Source organism: Symphalangus syndactylus, chromosome X, assembly GCF_028878055.3.
Source record: "Symphalangus syndactylus isolate Jambi chromosome X, NHGRI_mSymSyn1-v2.1_pri, whole genome shotgun sequence".
NCBI lineage: Eukaryota > Metazoa > Chordata > Mammalia > Primates > Hylobatidae > Symphalangus > Symphalangus syndactylus.
Window position 1 is genome coordinate 156751392 of NC_072447.2, and position 22274 is coordinate 156773665.

Consider the following 22274-nt stretch of genomic DNA (forward strand, 5'->3'; position numbering starts at 1 on the left):
TGCACGCTGCGATCAGGAGGTGGGACTGGCGTTGCCCAGATGGAGCTGGGGGTCCTGGGTGGGAGCAAAGGCAAATCCAGGGTGGTGGCGTAGACACAGTATTAAAAATACTATAACAGAAACGTGGAAAGAAAGAAAAGATAGAACCACCAAAGATGATCCAGCAACAAGAGAAGATTCAGACAACCAGGTCTTTCAGCAGTGTTGGTGCTTAATTATTTCAAAATAAAAGGTTTTTTAAAAAAATGACCAAAAAGGGAAAAAAATTACCTGGGAAAAAACAAACACTTGTAATTAAATATAGATAAAAGCAGCTGGGCACCATGGCTCACGCCTGTAATCCCAACACTTTAGGAAGCTAAGGTGGGCAGATCATTTGAAGTCAGGAGTTCGAGACCAACCTGGCCAACATGGTGAAACCCCATCTCTACTAAAATACAAAAATTAGGCCAGTCGCAGTGGCTCACGCCTGTAATCCCAACACTTTGGGAGGCCGAGGCGGGCGGATCACCTGAGGTCGGGAGTTCGAGACCAGCCTGACCAACATGGAGAAACCCCGTCTCTACTAAATATACAAAATTAGCCAGGTGTGGTAGCGCATGCCTGTAATCCCCGCTACTTGGGAAGGCTGAGGCAGGAGAATCGCTTGAACCTGGGAGGCGGAGGTTGCAGTGAGCCGAGATCGCGCCATTGCACTCCAGCCTGGGAAACAACAGCGAAACTCTGTCTCAAAAAAAAAGTCCGGGCACGGTGGCTCACGCCTGTAATCGAAGCACTTTGGGAGGCCGAGGCAGGCGGATCACGAGGTCAGGAGATCGAGACCATCCTGGCTAACATGGCGAAACCCTATCTCTACTAAAAATACAAAAAAATTAGCCAGGCATGGTGGCGGGTGCCTGTAGTCCCAGCTACTCTGGAGGCTGAGGCAGGAGAATGGCATGAACCCGGGAGGCAGAGCTAGCAGTAAGCCAAGATCACACCAATGCACTCCAGCCTGGTCGACAGAGTGAGACTCCATCTCAAAAACAAACAAAAAAACCCCAAAAAATTAGCCGGCGTGATGGTGCATGCCTGTAATCCCAGCTACTCAGGAGGCTGAGACAGGAGAATCACTTGAACCCAAGTGGCAACAGAAATTTATTTAAAGCAACAGAAATTTATTCTCTCCCAGTTCTGAAGGCCAGAAGTCCGAAATCAAGGTGGCACCAGGGTGGGTTCCTTCTGGGGCTGTGAGGGAGAGCCAGCTCCAGGCCTCTCTTCTGACTTCTTCCGGTGGTTCCCAGCAATGCTCCGTGTTCCTTGGCTTGCAGAGGTGTCATTCCAATCTCTGCCTTCAGCTTCTTGCGGTGCTCTCCTCCCTGTGTCTGTCTCTTTTTCTCCTCCTTTAAAAACACCACGCATTGAACTAGGGGTCACCCTTATCCAGTATAACCTCACCTTAACTTGATTCTGTCTGCAATGACTTTTATGGGGACACTACTCAACCCAGCGCATATACTCTATGACCTAGCAATTCACCACCTAGTTATATACCTATTGAAGTGAACATCTATGTTTAACAAAAGACATATACATTGGCTGGGCGCAGTGGCTCACGCCTGTAATCCAAGCACTCAGGCCGAGGCAGGCAGATCTTGAGGTCAGGAGATGGAGACCATCCTGGCTAACACAGTGAAACCCCGTCTCTACTAAAAATACAAAAAATTAGCCGGGCGTGGGGGTGGGCACCTGTAGTCCCAGCTACTCAGGAGGCTGAGGCAGGAGACTGGCGTGAACCCGGAAGGCGGAGCTTGCAGTGAGCTGAGATCGCGCCACTGCACTCCAGCCTGGGCAACAGAGCGAGACTCCGTCTCAAAAAAAAAAAAAAAAAAAATGCTAAATAACGAGTTAATGGGTGCAGCAAAACAACATGGCACATGGATACATATGTAACAAACCTGCACATTGTGCAATGTACCCTAAAACCTAAAGTATAATAATAAAAAAATAAAATAAATAAAAAAGACATATACATAATTGTTCACAGCAGCATTAGCCATAACAGCCCAAATGGGAAACCAACCAAATGTCAACAGTTAAAGGACGCAATCAGTGGTGACGTATTTATCCAGTGGAATACTATGCAGCAACATTGTTACATGCAGCCACTTGAATTAATCTGCCAATGTTGAGCAAAGAATCTAGACACACAATAATATTCTCCTTCAGAGTGGAGGAGAGGGCTGAGTGCGGTGACTCACACCTGTAATCTCAGCACTTTGGGAGGCCGAGGTGGGTGGGTCACCTGAGGTTAGGAGTTCAAGACCAGCCTGACCAACATGGTGAAATCCCGTCTCTACTAAATACAAAAAATTAGCCGGGCGTGGTGGCACATGCTTGTAATCCCAGCTACTCGGGAGGCTGAGGCAGGAGAATTGCTGGAATCCGAAGGTTGCAGTGAGCTGAGATGGCGCCATTGCACTCCAGCCTGGGCAACAAGAGCCAAACTCTGTCTCCAGAAAAAAAAAAAAAGAGTGGAGGAGGGAAAAATATTATACTGAATAATTTCCTTTATTTAAAGCCTCAAAACAGCCAAAACACATCCCATCATTTTTAGGAATGCATGCTTAACTGGTCAAACTATAAAGACCAAAGTGATTAGCATAAGAATCAAGTTCATGGTCACATTGGGAAGTGATAGTAAGGGTATGAGAGGGGCTTTCGGGGCAATGATATACAAATTCTCGACCTGGGTGACGCCATGGGACTGTCTGCTTTGATAAGCATTACACTGTACATCTTTATTTTGTGGTTTTTTTTTTTTTTTTTTTTTGAGACAGAGTTTCACTCTGTCACCCAGGCTGGAGTACAATGGCACGATCTCTGCTCACTGCAACCTCTGCCTCCTGGGTTCAAGGGTTCTCCTGCCTCAGCCTCCCTAGTAGCTGGGACTACAGGTGCACGCCACCACGCCTAGCTAATTTTTCATATTTTTAGTAGAGACGGGGTTTCACCGTGTTAGCCAGGATGGTCCTGATCTCCTGACCTCATGATCCGCCTGCCTCGGCCTCCCAAAGTGCTGGGATTACAGGCGTGAGCCACCGTGCCCAGCCAGAAGTGCTTTTTTAAAAGGTCAGAGGAGTGGGAGGTGCAAGGGCTTGGGGGTTTCAGTCACTCACTTCGCGGTGTGGAAAGACCCCCCACAGCAGCCATGATGGTCTCCTGATCCCTGAGTCATAGCTACTTCCAGTTCCAGTCTCCAGCTGGCTATGGACTAGGACTACTCTTAAAGAGAAAGGGGCGATTGAGTACTTGTGAACAATGATGCAGTCTACCACCGTATCTGAGACATCTTGCATTCTGCACCATGGCAAACAAGGAGAACCACCCAGTGTCCAGCAACAGGGGAATGAGCCTAGCAGCTGTGGTGGGCACATGTGCTGGAACATGAAGCTATGGTACAGTGGGTAAGCGAACAGCAACCTCCATCAACTGCTGGTGAACAAACAGGCTGCAGAGGACTACAGGCAGAACGATGCCATCTGGGCTGGGCGCAGTGGCTCATGCCATAATCCCGGCACTTTGGGAAGCCGAGGTGGGCAGATCACAAGGTCAGGAGTTTGAGACCAGCCTGACCAGCATGGTGAATCCCCATCTCTACTAAAAATACAAAAATTAGCTGGGTGGTGGGTGCCTGTAGTCCCAGCTACTCGGGCGGCTGAGGCAGGAGAATCGCTTGAACCCGGGGGGTGGATGTTGCACTGAGCTGAGATTGTGCCACTGCACTCCACCCTGGGTGACACAGCGAAACTCCATCTCAAAAAAAAAAAAAGAACAATAGCGTGGTGGTGGGTGCCTGTAGTCCCAGCTACTCGGGAGGCTGAGGCAGGAGAATCGCTTGAACCCGGGAGGTGGATGTTGCACTGAGCTGAGAAGGTGCCACTGCACTCCAGCCTGGGTGACAGAACGAAACTCCATCTCAAAAAAAAAAAAAGAACAATGCCATCTGGTACCAATGCAGGATAGCAATTGCTTCTCAGGGGACGCAGGAAAATGGGGTTTGGGGAACCCAGGTTCCTGCTAAGGAACTGGCAGTGCTCTTCACTTACTGTGAAGTCCCAGGTGGGGGGTTGGTCTGAGGTTCCTTTTATTTATTTATTAATTTTGAGACGGAGTCTTGCTCTGTCGCCCAGGGTGGAGTGCAGTGGCGCGATCTTGGCTCACTGCAACCTCCGCCTCCTGGGTTCAAGCGATTCTCCTGCCTCAGCCTCCCAAGTAGCTGGGATCACAGGCGCCCGCCACCACGCCTGGCTAATTTTTTGTCTTTTTAGTAGAGACGGTGTTTCACCATGTTGGCCAGGCTGGTCTCAATTGCCTGACCTCGTGATCCACCCGCCCCGGCCTCCCAAAGTGCTAGGATTACAGGCTTGAGCCGCCGTGCCCAGCTGAGACGGAGTTTTGCTCTCGTTGCCCAGGCTGGTGTGCAATGGCACGATCTCATCTCACTGCAACCCCTGCCTCCCGGGTTCAAGCGATTCTCCTGCCTCAGCCTCCTGAGTGGCTGGGATTACAGGCATGCGCCACCATGCCCGGCTAATTTTTGTATCTTTAGGAGACACGGGGTTTCTCCATGTTGGTCAGGCTGGTGTGGAACTCCCGACCTCAGGTGATCTGCCCACCTCAGCCTCCCAAAGTGCTGGGATTACAGGCATGAGCCTCCAAGCCCAGCCGTTCCTTTTATTTTTATACTGCATGTAGAGGTAACATATATGTAATATACCTTACACATGTATATGTAACATGTATGTTCCACATATTTTGGTATGTGTCCAATAGTACATTAAAACAATTTTAAAAGCCACAGGGAGATGAGGGCCTGAAGGGATTCTTTTTTTCTTTCTTTTTTTTTTTTGTTTTGAGACGGAGTCTCGCTCTGTCGCCCAGGCTGGAGTGCAGTGGCGCGATCTTTGCTCACTGCAAGCTCCGCCTCCCAGGTTCATGCCATTCTCCTGCCTCAGCCTCCAAAGTAGCTGGGACTACAGGCGCCCGCCACTACACCCGGCTAATTTTTTGTATTTTTAGTAGAGACAAGGTTTCACCGTGTTAGCCAGGATGGTCTCGATCTCCTGACCTTGTGATCCGCCTGCCTCAGCCTCCCAAAGTGCTGGGATTACAGGCGTGAGAAAAAGCGCCCGGCCTTTTTTTTTTTTTTGAGATGGAGTTTCGCTCTTGTTGCTCAGGCTGGAGTGCAATGGCACGATCTCGGCTCACTGCAACCTTCGCCTCCCAGGTTCAAGCAATTGTCCTGTCTCAGCCTCCTGAGTAGCTGGGACTACAGGCGCCTGCCACCATGCCCAGATAATTTTTGTATTTTTAGTAGAGACGGGGTTTTGCCATGTTTGCCAGGCTGGTCTTGAACTCTTGACCTCAGGTTATCTGCCCGCCTCGGCCTGCCAGTGTTGGGATTACAGGCGTGAGCCACCACGCCCGGCCAGGATTTCAATGAAGAAAATGCTTTTACCCTAAAGATGAAGTCCCCAGACAGAAGGTGCCCATTGGTGCTGTCAACATTTGGTGACTGGTTGAGTTTAGATATCACCTCCCGGTGGGAGCAGCTTCATCGGTGCCCCTCTCCTTACATCCCTCCCAGTCCTATGTCTCAACCTTTGGAACATTCATGACCCTGTATCATGACCTGCTGTCCTGAATGTCCTCTAGACTAGACTGTCAACTTCCGGGGCAGAGTCCCTGTGTGCCTGGCCCACAGCAGGTGCTTCAGGAAGCCTCAAGGGCCATCACTCCAGGGACCCCTGGCAATGCAGGGAAGAATAAAAGCAGCCACAGGTGAGTTTCTTCCCTAAGGATGGAAGCAGCTCAGCAACAGGGTCCTGGCGGAGGCAAGATTGCCTTCCGCATTCCAGAGGAAGTCTTTGCCTTGAAACCATGTAACAAAAGTAACAGAAACATAATAGACATGCTTTCCTTTTTAAGTTTGCTGGATTCTCCTGGGATACAGTGAAGCTCCAGTGAAAACCTCTCTCCTCAGCTAGTTAAGGCCTGGAAATGGCCACTTGGGGGTTTCCCTAAGCACCCGAAACTCAATGAGCCCTCAGGTGACCTCATCTCCCAGTCCCCAATTCAGAGAGACCCAAGAGCTACAATCTTCTTTGACTGTATCCTCAGACCCACTTCGTCTCTCCAGCTCAACTGCCACTATCCTAGTCCTAGTCTGAATCACATGTGACAATCATGACTACAATTTTTTTTTTTTTTTTGAGATGGACTCTCACTCTGTCGCCCAGGATGGAGTGCAGTGGCGCGATCTCGGCTCACTGCAACCTCCGCCTCCCGGGTTCAAGTGATTCTCCTGCCTCAGCCTCCCGTGTAACTGGGACTACAGGCGTGCGCCACCATGTCCAGCTAATTTTTGTATTTTTAGTATTGACAGGGTTTCACCATGTTGTCCAGGATGGTCTCGATCTCTTGACCTCATGATTCGCCCGCCTTGGGTTCCCAAAGTGCTGGGATTACAGGCGTGAGCCACAGCACCCGGCCCGTTAGGGTGTCTTTGAAGCCACGCTTCACTCTGAGTTTTCTCCTTCCTCTTTGATTGCTCCTTGTCTGATCTCTTTTCTGGACCCTTCTCCTCCTGCCCAATGTAAGTGCTGGGTGTTCCCCTAGATGCTATCCTGAGCCCGCTTCACTCCTCATTCTAAGGGATTAGTCTCCTCTCACCGGTATCAGGGAGGGTCCATCTGCAGGAAAAAGACACCACTTTTGCAATTTTAAGGAAAAGGATTAAAACAGGGATTGGCCGGGTGCGGCGATGTGCGCCTGTAGTCCCACTTTTCCGGAGGCTGAGGCGGGAGGATCGCTTGAGCCCGGGGGGCTCGAGACCAGCCTGGGCAACATAGCGAGACTCAGTCTCTAAAGAAAAAAAAAAGACAAAAGAAGAGAACAACAACAACAACAACAAAAATAGAAATAAAAACGGACGGGCGAACGCGTCGGGTGGGCGTAGGGTTCCGCGAAGCCTCCCTGTCCCTCTTGTCCCGTCCTAGTCGGTCTAGCTGGGCCCCATCCCCTCTCCCATTCGGAGCGTGAGAGCCTGGAGACACGTACAGCCAACCAGTGAGAAGGAGTGGCCGCGAGTGGCATGCACTTGGTCCAATTACCTGCGGCCCTGCCGGCTGGCCCGCGCTTGGGCCAATGGAGGTGCGAGGCGGGGCTCGGGCGGGGGCAACGGTCACCTGATCCGCGGCTGTCGAGGCCGCTGAGGCAGTGGAGGCTGAGGCTGTGATGGCGGCCACGGCAACGGCTCGAGTGCGGATGGGGCCGCGGTGCGCCCAGGAGCTCTGGCGGATGCCGTGGCTGCCAGTGTTTTTGTCGTTGGCGGCGGCGGCGGCGGCGGCAGCGGCGGAGCAGCAGGTCCCGCTGGTGCTGTGGTCGAGTGACCGGTGAGCGGGCCGGGGTGCGATGCGCTGTGGCGGCTGAGGCGCCCTAGCCCGACTCCGGCGCTGTCCTAGGCGAGGGGTGGTGAGGCCCGGAGGTGGACTGTTCCTTGCTCGGGGGCTCGCAGCGAATCTGCCGGCGACAGAGCTCCAGTACACATGCGCCCCCGTCTGACAGCACCTCTTCTGTCCCCTGCCAGAGACTTGTGGGCTCCTGCGGCCGACACTCATGAAGGCCACATCACCAGCGACTTGCAGCTCTCTACCTACTTAGATCCCGCCCTGGAGCTGGGTCCCCGGAATGTGCTGCTCTTCCTGCAGGACAAGGTGCGCCCGCCCCAGCCCACTCTCCCAGGTCATCCGGAGGCAGCCAGGCCCCCTCCCCCCATGACACTGACGCCCATTCCCCAAGGGAAGCTTCAGTGACCTTGTCCCAACTGTAGGGAGGTGTGGGTCCTCTCATGGGAAGGGCTGTAGTAAACGCTTCAGTGGGCATGGCGACAGCCTCGGAAATGGCACCAACTTGATTGGAGGAAGCGACGGGTCAGAGGCCAGGTACCTACTGAGTACCAAGCACTTTGGATATCTGACTTAGTCCAATATGGTGGGTGGGGATTATCGTCCCTGTTTGTTTATAGATGAGAAGACTGAGGCTGGAGGTTAAGTGACTTGCCCAAGCTCATACAACTAATGGGTGGCAGAGTTGTAATTCTAGCTGTGATGATCATAATGATAATTGGAAAATGATCACCCGTTTAGTGCTTTGTAGGCACTTGCTACACTGATGTCATTATCTTGGCTTCACTGCCAAGGAAAGTAAGGTTTGTCGAGATACAATGTTTCACTACAGTTGATAGACGCCACTTTGGTTCCAGCCTGAGTCTGCCAATCCTCCTTCCCAGTTGGAGCTCATAACCTGCATGCTGTTTTCCTTCCCATCCAGGATCTTTGCCCCCAAAACAGGCGTGGAGACCATGTCTCTGCTAGGCCCTCCCTTGGTGGTGGTCTGTATGGCTCATTGCCCTTGTAGTCTCCCTTGGTTGCTGTGTGGGCAGATGGTGGTGGCCTGAAGTCTTTTCAGGAGGTGGTAAATAATATAGTCAGATAGGAACTGAGTCCTAGTTCTACCATGTAACCAGCCATTGGAGGCATGAAATAATCTTTGTGAATGACAATTTCTACATCTGTAAAATGAAGACACCACCTACATCAGAGGGCTGTGAGGGGGAATTTTTTTTTTTTTTTTTTTTTTTTTTTTTGAGACGGAGTCTCGCTCTGTTGCCCAGGCTGGAATGCAGTGGCGCAATGTCAGCTCAGCTCACTGCACCCTCCGCCTCCCGGGTTCAAGCAGTTCTCTGCCTCAGCCTCCCGAGTAGCTAGGATTACAGGGTGCCCGCCACTACACCCAGCTAATTTTTGTATTTTTTTTGTATTTTTAGTAGAGATGGGGTTTCACCATGTTGGCCAGGCTGGTCTTGAACTCCTGACCTCGTGATCCACCTGCCTCAGCCTCCCAAACTGCTGGGATTACAGACATGAGCCACCACACCCAGCTTGCAAGGGGGAATTCTTATAATCCACATAAAACATCTAGCCAGGATCCCCCAGTCTTAGGGCATTCACCCATTCATTCATTTGCCCAATATGGAAAGCCTACTATGTGCCAGGTATTGTGAAGTGTTGCGGATATGGCGGTGAGCAGAAGAACCCAAGCCCCCACCCTCAGGAAGCTGACACTCTTGTGAGGGTGGCCAGTAAATACTAAGTTGGTAGAGGATACGATGTCAGTGTGACAGTCTTTAGGGAAGGAAGCAGACTAAGGGGACAGAGTGACTGGGATGCTGTTTTAGATCAGGGTGATCAGGCCAGGCCTCACTAAGGAGGTGATATCTGAGCAGAGATCTTAATGGAGGGAGGGAGCCGTTTGGGGAAGGACATTCCTGGAACAGCAAATGCGAGGGTCCTGGGCGAGGTGTGCTCTTGGCCAGCTCAAGGAAGAGCTGGTGTGGCTGGAGCACAGTGATGAGAGAAAGGGGTAGAGATGTAGGAGATGGTTTTCAGGCGATGAAGTAGGACCTTGCAGGCCATGAGGGAAGGTCTAAGTGTGTAAGAGAGCCTTGGGTAAGGTGGAGCAGGGAGTGGTGTGATTTCTCAATTAAAGAAAGCCCACAGGACCCACCAGCAGCCAAACAGCATCAAGGTCCTGCCCACAAGGGAGGGGAGGCTGGGCGAGTGTGTATACCAAACAGGTTAGGGAAGCTGATTAAAATCTCCCCAGGGCCTAACTGGGAAGGGCCAGAGGAAGCTGGGGATTGGAGTGGAGGGTAGGAGCGAAAGAACAAAGGACATCTGTAGGTTGTAGAGGAAAAGGGATGGGGTCGGGGGCCACTGTGGTCCTAAGAGCTCAAAAGACTTCAATGCTTCCTCCAGCATGTTCTGAGATCCTCACCTCTCTCCCCTTCCGCCAAAAGCAGGTGGGGTGAGGGTCCTGTCCAGACTGGACATAGCCGACTCTCCTTTTCTCTGGCTAGGAGGCCTGCCACAAATGCTCTTGGCTGCCCCACCCCCTCCCCACAGCTTCCCTGTTCCCTCCCCAGTTCCTCTTGTCTGTAGGGCAGGCAAGGCAGCTGACTTCTACTCCTGAGTTACCACAAGTCAGCTGCCTGCAGATCTCCCCACCCCATGACTGCCTTCCATGTCTTCTCACCCTGCCCTGAGAGTGCTGGAGGGAAGAGGTGAGTCTCCCACCCCACCCCCACCAACACACAGTTGCGCTCCGCCATACTGAACCTGACTCTCAGTGAGACTTTGCTGGCCCTGAGAATGCACAGGGAAGGTGGCTGTCCCCTGCCTTGGCCCCCATTCCTTGCCAAACCTCCTCAGATGTCCCCCCTATTTCCCTATTAGCTGAGCATTGAGGATTTCACAGCATATGGCGGTGTGTTTGGAAACAAGCAGGACAGCGCCTTTTCTAACCTAGAGGTAAGAGTCCTCTCCCAGCCAGGGGCCATGGGGGACATTCTGTGCTCCTTCTCCCAGCATAAGAACTGTACTCTTACCTCATATCAGGGTTACTTGGGTCTGAGTCTCTTCTGAGTCAACCACCCCCCAAAAAAACAACAACAACAACAAAGGCCACCTCATACTCTTAGGGAGCAGAGACGCTGGCTTTGGGGTAGAAAGGCCTGGGGCCTGAATGTCAGGGGCTGGGGTGTGGGCCATTTTCTTGGTGAGCCTTTGTGGGTATGGCTTGCCAGAGGAGAGCTGCCAGAGAGGTGTGGGGGGCTGGCCCAGGCCCACTGGCCCCTGGCTAACTCACCTTTTGCCTCTCCCCTGTCCCCAGAATGCCCTGGACCTGGCCCCCTCCTCACTGGTGCTTCCTGCCGTCGACTGGTATGCAGTCAGCACTCTGACCACTTACCTGCAGGAGAAGCTCGGGGCCAGCCCCTTGCATGTGGACCTGGCCACCCTGCGGGAGCTGAAGCTCAACGCCAGCCTCCCCGCTCTGCTGCTCATTCGCCTGCCCTATACAGCCAGGTACTGCCCACATGGCCCAGCCACCAGCCTCGGGGCCCAGAGAGCAGCAAGGCCCTGGGCTATGGCATGTGGTGACACCGTTTGGCTAAAGATGCCAGTACTCCCCACCCCCTCACAGCCCTTCCAGAAGGTGCCCTGTTTGGCCAGAAGAGTTGGTGCCTAGCACTGAGCTGGGCCTCCAGAGATGAGGCAGATGTGAGCCCTGCGGGTGGGGAGCTTTCTCACCTAGGCAGGCCCTTGTCACAGAGCAGGTGGCCGGGACTTCAGTGTGACTGAGAAGCCTCGGGGTGGGATGGGCTTCCAGGAGGGGGCACTGAGGTAAGAGTGTGCAGGCTTGGTGCGTGGGGCTAGTAGGGAGGAGCAGCTGGGGTGGGGAAAGGGTAGTGGGCAGTGCAGGTCCAGGCCGCCTGAGGACTCTGGTGCTCTGTTTGTCTTCCATAGCTCTGGTCTAATGGCACCCAGGGAAGTCCTCACAGGCAACGGTGAGTAGAATCAGGGAGGATGCACGTCCTCATCTAGCCCTTGGGTGGGGACCACAGAGAGAGCTGGCCTGCAGTTCCTCGGCCTCCTCACTCCCAGGGTGGCCCGCCTGCTTCTCGGGGCAGCTGGCAGTGGAGCAGGGAAATGCTGGCTCCCAGGACCAGCCAGGGATCACCTGGCAGAAGACCCTGTCCAGCCAGACCCCATGTGGCAGAGGGGGGGCCCTCTGTGCTGGAGGCTGTGGAGCCAGTTTCTGTGCAGGCCGCGTGAATCCTAGAGTTATGGGTTTAATAAGACTGCAGACATTTGGAAAAACAATTCTGGGGACTTATCGATTTGCAACAAAGGACAGTGACTCCCCATGGAAAGGCAGTCGCGAACCTTTCGTGGGTGGATGTGGAGTTTTCTGTATTGATATGTATTTTCTTGTGTCACATAGGTAGGGCTTGGCATTAGGGAATCGATGACTGAAGCCACAGTTGTCTCCGGGGGAGGCTGGGAACAGGGGTGGGAAGAGAAATAGCTGCTCCTAAGGATCCTCAGTGGAAAGTCAAAACACCGCTTTCAGCTGGTCTAGAAGGTTTCTAAAGCAGACGGTGGGGAGTGTTTCTTTATGCAGGATGCCTGGTGACCTGAGTCTCTGCTCTCCTTGTTGACCCTCAGATGAGGTCATCGGGCAGGTCCTGAGCACACTCAAATCTGAAGATGTCCCATACACAGCGGCCCTCACAGCGGTCCGCCCTTCCAGGGTATGTGCCCTTCCAGCAGGGGCTCTGGGGCATGCAGGGAGAGGCAGTGTGGTGAGTCTGCTTGGAGGTGGGGAGTGTATGCCACAGGCAGGCTGCCCAGGAGGCCCAGCATAGGGGAAGCATCAGGCACAGAACCCCTGTGGTGTGACTATTTGGAGTGGCTTGTCCCTGGGCTGACTCTGGGGGGAGGGCTAGGATGAGCACTCAAGTCCTGCTTCCCCATTCCAGGGGCAACTTTCCATCTCGTCCTATGAGGCTTGTGGGTGGCAGACTTGGACACTAAGTCTAAATGACCCTAAGTTTGAGGGACTAGGAATGTCATCAGGGTTTAGGGGGCATCAGGGAAGGCTTCCTGGAGGAAAGGCCTCCTCTGGCTGGTGGGACTTTGAGATAGTGGACAGTGTGTCCTGTTGGGAGAGGAAGGAGGGCACGACAGTTGGGTTGGAGCGTGACACTCTCCCAGGGCTGCTGAAAGAAGGCTGGTTGGGTGTTTCTGCAGGTGGCCCGTGATGTAGCCGTGGTGGCTGGAGGGCTAGGTCGCCAGCTGCTACAAAAACAGCCAGTATCACCTGTGATCCATCCTCCTGTGAGTTACAATGACACCGCTCCCCGGATCCTGTTCTGGGCCCAGAACTTCTCTGTGGCCTACAAGGACCAGTGGGAGGACCTGACTCCCCTCACCTTTGGGGTGCAGGAGCTCAACCTGACTGGCTCCTTCTGGAATGACTCCTTTGCCAGGCAAGGGCACTAGGCTGGGGAGGACTGTGCCACCACAGGTGACCTTCCCACCACTGTGGGTCACAGGTGGGGCCGGGAGCCAGGGTCAGGTCAGGGGTGGGGATGGCCATGGTCTGGTTGGGGTCAGGGCAGCGTGAGGATGTAGGAGGTGTCATGGCGTGGGGTGCTGTTGGAGGGGGAGTTGCTCAGACTTCTGCCTCCCCATGCTTGCGAGTCTTTGGTTGGGACCTTGGTTGTTAACACCTCAAGGTTACCTGGGAACCTGTCACCTCCCCCTTGAGCAAAACCTCTGGGACTTTGTGTGGGCAAATACCTGAGCCATTTATGGGGCAACCATGCCCTTCTGTTTGCTCTCGCCCCCAAAGCCCAGCCCAGGCACCTTAGTGACCCTAAGAGGGAGTAAAAAGAGGGGCAGTGAGCTCAGGGGAACCAGAGGAAGGACCCCCATGCTGGTGGCACGGGGGACCGGGGTCCTGGCATCCAGCTCTGTTCTGGGCTTGCAATGTGACTGGATCCTCAGTTTTCCTATCTGTCAAGTGGGGGCACTGCTTCTTCAGGTGGCTGCAAGGACCCAAGGCAGCTTAGGTAGGAGCAGAGCTGGGGAACTTGTTCCTCTAAGATGCCAAAGGCCCTCCCAGAGCCTCACAGTGCGCCTCTTTCTCTGGCCCCACAGGCTCTCACTGACCTATGAACGACTCTTTGGCACCACAGTGACATTCAAGTGAGTCCTGGGGGTGGTCGAGGTATGGGTGGGCTGGTGTGGCCCCAGCCTCCCCAGCTCACCTGACATCCCTGCCACCTTCCCCAGGTTCATTCTGGCCAACCGCCTCTACCCAGTGTCTGCCCGGCACTGGTTTACCATGGAGCGCCTCGAACTCCACAGCAATGGCTCCGTTGCCTACTTTAATGCTTCCCAGATCACAGGGCCCAGCATCTACTCCTTCCACTGCGAGTATGTCAGCAGCCTGAGCAAGAAGGGCAGTCTCCTCGTGGCCCGCACGCAGCCCTCCCCCTGGCAGATGATGCTTCAGGACTTCCAGGTATGGAGCGGGGGTGGCCCTGCTTCAGGTGGGGGAGCCCAGGCTAGTGGTTGAGAGACGAAGAGAGGCTTGGGCTTGGGCATGTAGTTAAGAGTCCTGTCCCTGCGCTGCCCCTGTCCCAGTTCTTGCTGGGCCTCCCAATGGTCCTTTCTGACCCGTGTCTGTGTGTCTGCCAGATCCAGGCTTTCAACGTAATGGGGGAGCAGTTCTCCTACGCCAGCGACTGTGCCAGCTTCTTCTCCCCCGGCATCTGGATGGGGCTGCTCACCTCCCTGTTCATGCTCTTCATCTTCACCTACGGCCTGCACATGATCCTCAGCCTCAAGACCATGGATCGCTTTGATGACCACAAGGGCCCCACTATTTCTTTGACCCAGATTGTGTGACCCGGTGCCAGTGGGGGGTTGAGGGTGGGACGGTGTCCGTGCTGTTGCTTTCCCACCCTGCAGCACACCGGACTGAAGAGCTTCCCTCTTCCTACCGCAGCATGAACCCCAAGCTCCCCTCAGCCCATCTTGCTCCCTCTTCAGCCCGCTGAGGAGCTTTCTTGGGCTGCCCCCATCTCTCCCAACAAGGTGTACATATTCTGCGTAGATGCTAGACCAACCAGCTTCCCAGGCTTCGTCGCTGTGAGGCATAAGGGACATGAATTCTAGGGTCCCCTTTCTCCTTATTTATTCTTGTGTCTACATCATCCCTGGCTGTGGATAGTGCTTTTGTGTAGCAAATGCTCCCTCAAGGTTATAAAGCTCGCTGGGTTTGGGGCTGTGGAAGTACTTAACTGTCTCTCCTGCTTGGCTGTCCTTATCGTTTTCTGGTGATGTTGTGCTAACAATAAGCGGTACACGGGGGTTTACTTTTGTGGCCTGAGAAGGAAGGGACCTCCACGACAGGTGGGCTGGGTGCGATCGCCGGCTGTCTGGCATGTTCCCACCGGGAGTGCTTGGCAGGAGCATGGGGTGCTCGGTTGCTTCTTTCCTAATAAAATAAACGCGGATCGCCATGCGTTGGGCCTCTTGTCGCTCATTTCTGCGCTGGGCTTTAGGCGCGTGCTCGCCGGAGGGATGCGGGAGGATGGAGCCCGCGGAGACCGGGAGGGGCTTTAGCAAGCTGGACCCTAACCGCTTAGGGTAGGGAGGGGCGGTCGGGCCGAGTCCCGGTGCGCTTCGGCGTCTCAGGAGGCCGTCGTGACAATGGCAGCCTTCGCGTCGTGAGGGGGCCGCCCCCGGCTGCCGCAGCGGCGCGCGTCCGGCCGCGGGGCCGCGCCGAGACTCCCGGGGGGCGGGGGGGTAGGGGAGGCGGGCGGGCGCGCGCGCGGGGCGGGGAGGGGCGGGGCGCGGCGGGTGGGGCGGGGCGCGCGCGGCTCCCGCGCACGGATCCTTCCCGGGCCGCATCACCGGCCGCCGGCCCTCCCCGTCCGCCCGCCCCGCCCCGCGCCTGTCTAGACTCTCGGCGAGCAGCGTCGCCCGCGGAGCCGCGCTGGTGCTGTGGCCCCGGCCCTGGCAGCCCTCCCGGGAGGCGAGCCGGGGAGGCGGTGGCCCCTGCCGGGTGCGGCGGTGCGCGGGAAGAGGTGGGACTCTTTGACGCGGCGGAGGGGTCGGGCGGCGGCCGACGCGCCGCCATCTTTGGTCCAGTGCGGTGGCGGCGGCGGTGGCGGCGGCGACTGCTGCGGTGAAGGAGGAGGAGGAGCCGAGCGGGCGCTGGCACCGAGGCCTGACCATGGACGAGGAATACGATGTGATCGTGCTGGGGACCGGCCTCACCGTAAGTGCGGCCCCGGGCGCCCTTGGCCCTGCGTCGTGCCCTCGCCATCCCCCGCGATGATGCGGCCGCCGGCCCATCCTCCGGTCACTGCCATCTTCTGCGCTCCGCTCCCCGAAAAGCCGGCTCCGTGCCCACCCCGCTGCTCCCCCCGCGACGTCGCCTCTGCTCGTTGCCATGACCCCATTTCCCCGAAGAGGCCCCCTTCCTGGCCGCCTCCTGGGCTACCCGGGTCCAACCCCCGGCGCCCTCCCATCTTCCCTACCCCTGCCCGCTGAACCGGAAAACGCACCCCCACTCGGCCCGATGCCCCCGACCCCGCCCACCCATCGCCCCCACCCATCACGGCATCCACCCGTCGCCCGCACCCATCGCCCGCCTAGTGTTGCCTCTAAGCGTCCCTTCCCATCTTGCGCTAATCCCGGTGGGGATGAAGTACAAGGACCTGGGGTCAGGAGGCCTCGCCAGAGTTGGCCCTCAGCCCGCCTCCTCATCGTCTTCGGGGGCCAGGGGATCCAGGGAATGTTCCAGAAGGAACAGCAGTGGGGGCAGTAAGCACATTCCCGCAACCCCACCTCGGTTGCCCATGGAGACCTCAGGCTGAGTAGCATCTGCAGCCTTTGTCCTTGGGCTAGTGACAGTGACTGGTGACGGTGTTTATCTTCCCCCTTTCCCCGAAAACCCCGTTGGCCCACTCCCCTCAGAGACTCTTCTCTCTCGGTCCGGGCCCAGATGCCCCTCCTCAGCGGTAGGGGCTCCTGCTATTTGAAGAAAGAGCAGTCCAGGGTGGGGCCTACAATTTCAAGGACTGTGCTAAGCCTTTCTTTGCCTCCCTTTCGAGTGTCCTTCGCAGTCCAGCTGGGTCCCCTCTGTGCCTCATTGTGTTTTATCGGCCTTTTTGTGCGGCTCTGCGTAGGTAGATGCCTCTTGGCGTGTTGGTACTGGAAGGCCATCCTGTGTCTGCTGGATGCCCTGCCTCCCTCAAAGCCTCCGTTATTTCACTGTCCGCCTTGTGAGGGGGACAGGACTCCTTTGCCCAGCAAGGTTGCAATAAAGAGTGTGGTCGGATGAAGCCATCACCCCAATTTTAGGCGAGGCAACTAGCCAGTGGAGATGGTGGGTGGAAGGAGCTGTCCACTGAGACAGGTTTGGGTGGGGAACAAATCAGGTCTGCTGGTAGGAGCGGAGGCAGGTGGGAGTGCAGTGGATGGTGTCACCCTCCCCCAGGAATGCATCCTGTCGGGCATCATGTCTGTGAACGGGAAGAAGGTGCTGCACATGGACCGGAACCCCTACTACGGGGGCGAGAGCTCCTCTATCACACCCCTGGAGGAGGTGAGGCTGCCCAGGCCCAAGCCCATCCCTGTTAACCTTTCACATAGCGGCACAGGGTGGAAGTAGCTCCCCAGGTGCCTGGAGCAGGAGGAGGTGGTCCCTGAGGTGTCTCTCTCTCTCCCTTCTGCTTACAGCTGTATAAGCGTTTTCAGTTGCTGGAGGGGCCCCCTGAGTCGATGGGCCGAGGCCGAGACTGGAACGTTGACCTGATTCCCAAATTCCTCATGGCTAACGGTGAGGGACAGGAAGGAGGTATTGTAGGTCGGGGGTGATAGGGAAGACCCAAGGACGGTCAGGCTCCAGAGGAGGCACAGCCAGACCAGCTAGAGCCTCTGGAGAGAGCCGTGCTGATGTTGCCCCTGTGCACCCCCACAGGGCAGCTGGTAAAGATGCTACTGTATACAGAGGTGACTCGCTACCTGGACTTCAAGGTGGTGGAGGGCAGCTTTGTCTACAAGGGGGGCAAGATCTACAAAGTGCCATCCACTGAGACTGAGGCCTTGGCTTCCAGTGAGTGTGGGCCCCCTGAGCCAGAGAAATCATGGGGTGGCAGGGAAGCCAGCTGTCTTTGGGATGGGTGGCTGTCCAGAATGAGGCACCCCCTTGTCCAAAGTCACATTCCCCATGAAGGACCAGAGAGGCCCTTCACTCTGTATTCCCTCTGCCCCATGTCATGCCGCATGGCTGGCTGCCAGGAGGGAGGTCCTCACACAGCAGGGATGTGACTTGGAGGGGAACGGGGCTCCTTTTGAAAGACTTGAGCCTGGCCAGGCGCGGTGGCTCACGCCTGTAATCCCAGCACTTTGGGAGGCTGAGGCGGGTGGATCACTTGAGGTCAGGAGTTCAAGACCAGCCTGGCCAACATGGTGAAACCCTGTCTCATCTCAAAATACGAAAAATTAGCTGGGTGAGGTGGCATGCACCTGTAATCCCAGCTACTCGGGAGGCTGAGGCAAGAGAATGGTTTGAACCCGGGAGGCGGAGGTTGTGGTGAGCCGAGATCACACCACTGCACTGCAGCCTAGGCGATAGAGCGAGACTCCATCTCAAAAAAAAAAAAAAAAAACAAAACTTGAGCCTTTGGCAGGGCCTCCACTGAATCCTCGAGACATTGCCAAGTGTCTGAGCCAGGAAGGCCCTTAGAGCCCATCCAGGCCAATCCCCTCTTCATCCAGGTGGGGAAACTGAGGCTAAAAAGGGTAGAGAGGTTAACCTAAGGTCACAGGACAGCTGGGCTGGGAGTGGGGGTGCCTGCCCTGCTGGGATGGAGAGTTTTGTGCTATGTTGGTGCAGAACCTCCTCCCGCCGCCTTCCTTAGATCTGATGGGCATGTTTGAGAAACGGCGCTTCCGCAAGTTCCTGGTGTTTGTGGCAAACTTCGATGAGAATGACCCCAAGACCTTTGAGGGCGTTGACCCTCAGACTACCAGCATGCGTGACGTCTACCGGAAGTTTGATCTGGGCCAGGATGTCATCGATTTCACTGGCCATGCCCTGGCGCTCTACCGCACTGATGAGTGAGGGGAAGCTGGGTGGTGGCAGCCCCCTCGCCCGGCCCGCCCCCGCCCTTCCCACACCTGCCTGCTGTCCCCCTGCCCTGCATGTCTCTTGTATTCAGCCACAGGCTCACCTATCACCCTTTCCATTTCCCCCTTGCATTTGATCCTCATCTTCCCCAGGCCATTCAGGGTGGTGGGAAGACTGGCCTGGTACCTGGGTGGGGGTGAGTCAGGGGTGCTGCTATTGGAGCATCTTCCCTAACCCCTGTCCCCCAGCTACCTGGACCAGCCCTGTCTTGAGACCATCAACCGCATCAAGTTGTACAGTGAGTCCCTGGCCCGGTATGGCAAGAGCCCATATTTATACCCGCTCTACGGCTTGGGCGAGCTGCCCCAGGGTTTTGCAAGGTGAGGACGTGGGTTTTTTCAGTTGGCATAGCTGAGTAGGACTAGGGCCAGGACTAGAGTAGGACTAGGGCCCCTTGAGCATTTCCTGGTAGTATTTCCTCCTTTCCAATTCGTGGTCTTCATTTACTTCACTCCATGCTTGGGTGATGAGGGCACAACCCCAGTGCACTGAAGTACAGAAGTCTCCACACTTGAAAAACCAAGTCTCCACAAATGCGACTTGCTCAGTTCCCAGCAGCACCAGGACTGGGCCCAGGGTCCCGGAACCTTGAGTCAGGGCTTAGCTGTGAGCTGACCTATCTCCAGAGAGTCCATTCTGGTCCCCCAGGCTGTCTTGGTGCGGAGCACTGCTCCCTCATGCCCCCTCCCACTGGCCCTTGGCAGTGTATTCTGGGTAGAAGCTCCAGAGAGGAAAGAGCCCGCTGAGATGGGGCCAGAGTTCACGGCAGTGACAGAGCTGGGATGAATCCCGGCGTCTCCTGCCTGCTGCCTGCCTGGGGCAGCCTTCTTTGCACCTTGGTGGAGGAACGGTGCAGTGGAATTGGTCCCCGTTTCTCCTGGGAGGGGCCTTCACTGGAGCTGCTCTCACCACAGATTGAGTGCCATCTATGGGGGGACATATATGCTGAACAAACCTGTGGATGACATCATCATGGAGAACGGCAAGGTGGTGGGCGTGAAGTCTGAGGGAGAGGTGAGCCTTTCGCGTGCAGTGCAGTCCCATGGTTGAGGCGGGGCTTGGTCGCCTCCTCTGTGCTGCTGAGTCTCCTGCTGCACAGCCTCGAGGGTCTTGGAGCTGGGAACTGGGGGTCCAGAAGTCTTCAGAGTCATGACTGTGGGTGAGAGGTCTCTTTCAGAGGCCACATGCCATGTCTGTGGTGCAGAAAGTGTTCTTGTTCACAGTGCCTCTGGGGGGTGGGGCGGGGGCGGGCACCCAGCCTGTGCGTCAAGGCCCACCTCTCTGAGCTGCAGGGTAGGGCCATGCATTCAGGAGGGGCAGTAGTGATGGCTCCGAGGAGTGCGTTGTCTGCCAGAGCTGCCTGCCCTTGCTGTGAGCGCAGCCCCACGTCTACCTAAGGGAGGGATGTGACAGGGGCGAGGACTTCTGGTGCCTTCTCAGGTGGCCCGCTGCAAGCAGCTGATCTGTGACCCCAGCTACATCCCGGAACGTGTGCGGAAGGCTGGCCAGGTTATCCGCATCATCTGCATCCTCAGCCACCCAATCAAGAGCACCAACGACGCCAACTCCTGCCAGATCATCATCCCCCAGAACCAGGTCAACAGGAAGTCAGGTGGGCCGGGCGCCGGCACAGCTTCCTTCAGGGTGTTCTCTTTGGGGTTACTCTTCTTCTCCCCATCAGTGTCGGAGCTCCCTGCCTTACCTCTCTGTGGAAAAAATTTGACCCACATTGTAGCCACCACAACTTGGACCCCTAGGGTTTGGGTGGCCTGGACTCTTCCCCTCTGGGAGGGTGGCGGCTTGGATGCTACTTGCTCTGCGGGGCTGGGAAGGGGCAGTTGGGCCAGACTTGTGTCCAGCCACTGGAACCCCTCTCTGCGCGTGGCCAGCGCCTCTGGCCTGAGTTGACAGAGCTCTTCCTGTGGCCAGACATCTACGTGTGCATGATCTCGTATGCACACAACGTGGCGGCCCAGGGCAAGTACATAGCTATTGCCAGCACTACTGTGGAGACCACGGACCCCGAAAAGGAGGTGGAGCCAGCTCTGGAGCTGTTGGAGCCCATTGACCAGAAGTGAGGGACTGGGCTGAGCCCAAGCGGGAGAGGGAGGGAGCCCAGCAGCTGGGCTTGGGGACCAGGTAGGGCATGGCCTGTTTCGAGGCCTGTCCCCTCCCCTCTGTCTGCCCCTCAGGTTTGTGGCTATCAGTGACTTGTATGAGCCCATCGATGATGGTTGTGAGAGCCAGGTAAGCAGCTTGTCCCAGCCCTGGCTCCTGGCTGCCTGCCCAGGGCACCTGCCTGACTCACCCTGGGCGCTGGGCTCTGGCTGTTTCCAGGTGTTCTGTTCCTGCTCCTACGATGCCACCACACATTTTGAGACAACCTGCAACGACATCAAAGACATCTACAAACGCATGGCTGGCACGGCCTTTGACTTTGAGAACATGAAGCGCAAACAGAACGACGTCTTTGGAGAAGCTGAGCAGTGATTGTGGCCGCCCCCAGCCCCTGCTGCCCCAGCCTATGTCTGTTCTCCTCGAGGGCTCCAGCATCCTCTGCTTCCCCCACCACGTTCCCATCACCCACCTCATTGATCCACTGACCAAATCCTTAACCCTGGCGATGGTTTGGGAGATGGGGGGTTGGATAGCATCCTCTTTCTTGGCCCTTCCTTATCCTAGGAAAAGAGGGTTCCTCTCCTTGTGTGTGTCTCTTCCCCCCACCCCTAATTCTTCTGCTGTGTTTGGGAAGACGTGGAGGAAAAGGTGACTTCTGCCCCCACCGCTCTTACCCCCACTGTAGTGGCCTTTGGAGATGCCCCCACCTTCCCCCACCAACTCTTGCGTGTTGGAGAGGAGGGGCCCTCCCAGCACAAAGTTGCATTCCTCCCCCCTAATTTATTCTAATTTATTAACTTCGACCCACCCTTTCTGAGCCTGCAGCCTTCCCGTGTGGCCTGAGGGCTGTAGAGTGAGCTGCCCCAGCCCCTCCCAGCCCTTGCCCAGCCTGGGGGAGTGGAGAAGGCTTCGGCGTGGCCCCGTTGGAGGTTGATTTGCGTTGCTGTTTTGTTTGTCTTTGTGTTTATGTTATGTGGTACTTGCTGAGAGTAAAGAAATGTGAGCAAAGCAGAAGGAGGTGGGAAAATGGACCCAAACCCCAGTGTGCCGTGCCCCATGCCTTTCCTTTAGTGGTGGGAAACCCTTATCTTGCAAAGTGAATGTGTCCCCTTCCCCACCCTCTAGTGTATTTCACAGAAAACAAAACCTCCCAATAAAACGGTTGAAACCTGAATCTCTGGATCTTGACGGTTATCTCCCAAAAGCTGGGTACCTGGCAGGGCTTTGGCTGCCTGGGTTGGGGCTCTGGCTTAGCTTCACTGGACTGTAAAAGGTGGCATTCTTCACCAGGGAATTCCTCACCCAGAGCACACTGGGGCCAAATTGACTTAAAGCTTAAGGCTACCCAGTGAGTTAATGCTGGCACCAAGACTGCAGCCCTCAGTGCTCAATGCAGGGGGAGTGTGGTGAGGGGCGGGTGTCAACGTGGAGGAAGCAGAGGGAGCTGGGGTCCTGGCCTCTGGCTTGAAAGGAGAGGGCAGAGGGGACCAGGGGCCAGC

At 55.9% G+C, this 22274-nt stretch overlaps 2 protein-coding genes and 1 long non-coding RNA gene across 5 annotated transcripts; 2 read left to right on the forward strand and 1 right to left on the reverse strand.

Annotated features, from left to right (window-relative positions):
• Window positions 1–1136: 1136 nt before the first annotated feature.
• On the reverse strand, window positions 1137–7062 carry LOC134736031 (uncharacterized). The gene is made up of 2 exons (XR_010119704.1): window positions 6715–7062; window positions 1137–1382 (listed from the first exon to the last, which is right to left on the reverse strand). It is a non-coding gene; the product is annotated as an uncharacterized lncRNA (long non-coding RNA).
• A 138-nt stretch (window positions 7063–7200) lies between these two features.
• Window positions 7201–14980, forward strand: ATP6AP1 (ATPase H+ transporting accessory protein 1). Its single transcript, XM_055268839.2, has 10 exons — window positions 7201–7436; window positions 7631–7757; window positions 10338–10412; window positions 10774–10967; window positions 11409–11449; window positions 12111–12196; window positions 12696–12934; window positions 13608–13655; window positions 13743–13974; window positions 14151–14980. Exons 1-10 carry the CDS (start codon window positions 7279–7281, stop codon window positions 14358–14360), a joined length of 1410 nt encoding a protein of 469 aa, XP_055124814.1. The 5' UTR covers window positions 7201–7278; the 3' UTR covers window positions 14361–14980.
• A 361-nt stretch (window positions 14981–15341) lies between these two features.
• On the forward strand, window positions 15342–21949 carry GDI1 (GDP dissociation inhibitor 1). Of its 3 annotated transcripts, XM_055268840.2 has the most exons (11): window positions 15342–15738; window positions 16963–17070; window positions 17205–17304; window positions 17446–17580; window positions 18389–18587; window positions 18846–18977; window positions 19572–19671; window positions 20098–20269; window positions 20587–20731; window positions 20850–20904; window positions 20995–21949. In XM_055268840.2, exons 1-11 carry the CDS (start codon window positions 15694–15696, stop codon window positions 21145–21147), a joined length of 1344 nt encoding a protein of 447 aa, XP_055124815.1. In that variant the 5' UTR covers window positions 15342–15693; the 3' UTR covers window positions 21148–21949. The 3 variants fall into 3 exon arrangements, with proteins under 3 accessions (XP_055124815.1, XP_063490394.1, XP_055124816.1); XM_063634324.1 differs by having other exon boundaries at window positions 15490–15738; window positions 20850–21949; XM_055268841.2 differs by lacking the exon at window positions 17446–17580 and having other exon boundaries at window positions 15508–15738.
• The last annotated feature ends 325 nt before the right edge of the window (window positions 21950–22274 follow it).

Bases quoted from the DNA above. Each gene is read 5' to 3' on its own strand.
- ATP6AP1 (XM_055268839.2), top strand. From the start codon at position 7,279: ATGGCGGCCACGGCAACGGCTCGAGTGCGGATGGGGCCGCGGTGCGCC. The intron at 7,758-10,337 runs GTGCGCCCGCCC...TTTCCCTATTAG, and splicing joins TGCTCTTCCTGCAGGACAAG to CTGAGCATTGAGGATTTCAC. The intron at 12,197-12,695 runs GTATGTGCCCTT...GTGTTTCTGCAG, and splicing joins CAGCGGTCCGCCCTTCCAGG to GTGGCCCGTGATGTAGCCGT.
- GDI1 (XM_063634324.1), top strand. From the start codon at position 15,694: ATGGACGAGGAATACGATGTGATCGTGCTGGGGACCGGCCTCACC. The intron at 17,305-17,445 runs GTGAGGGACAGG...GCACCCCCACAG, and splicing joins CAAATTCCTCATGGCTAACG to GGCAGCTGGTAAAGATGCTA. The intron at 20,732-20,849 runs GTGAGGGACTGG...TCTGCCCCTCAG, and splicing joins TTGGAGCCCATTGACCAGAA to GTTTGTGGCTATCAGTGACT.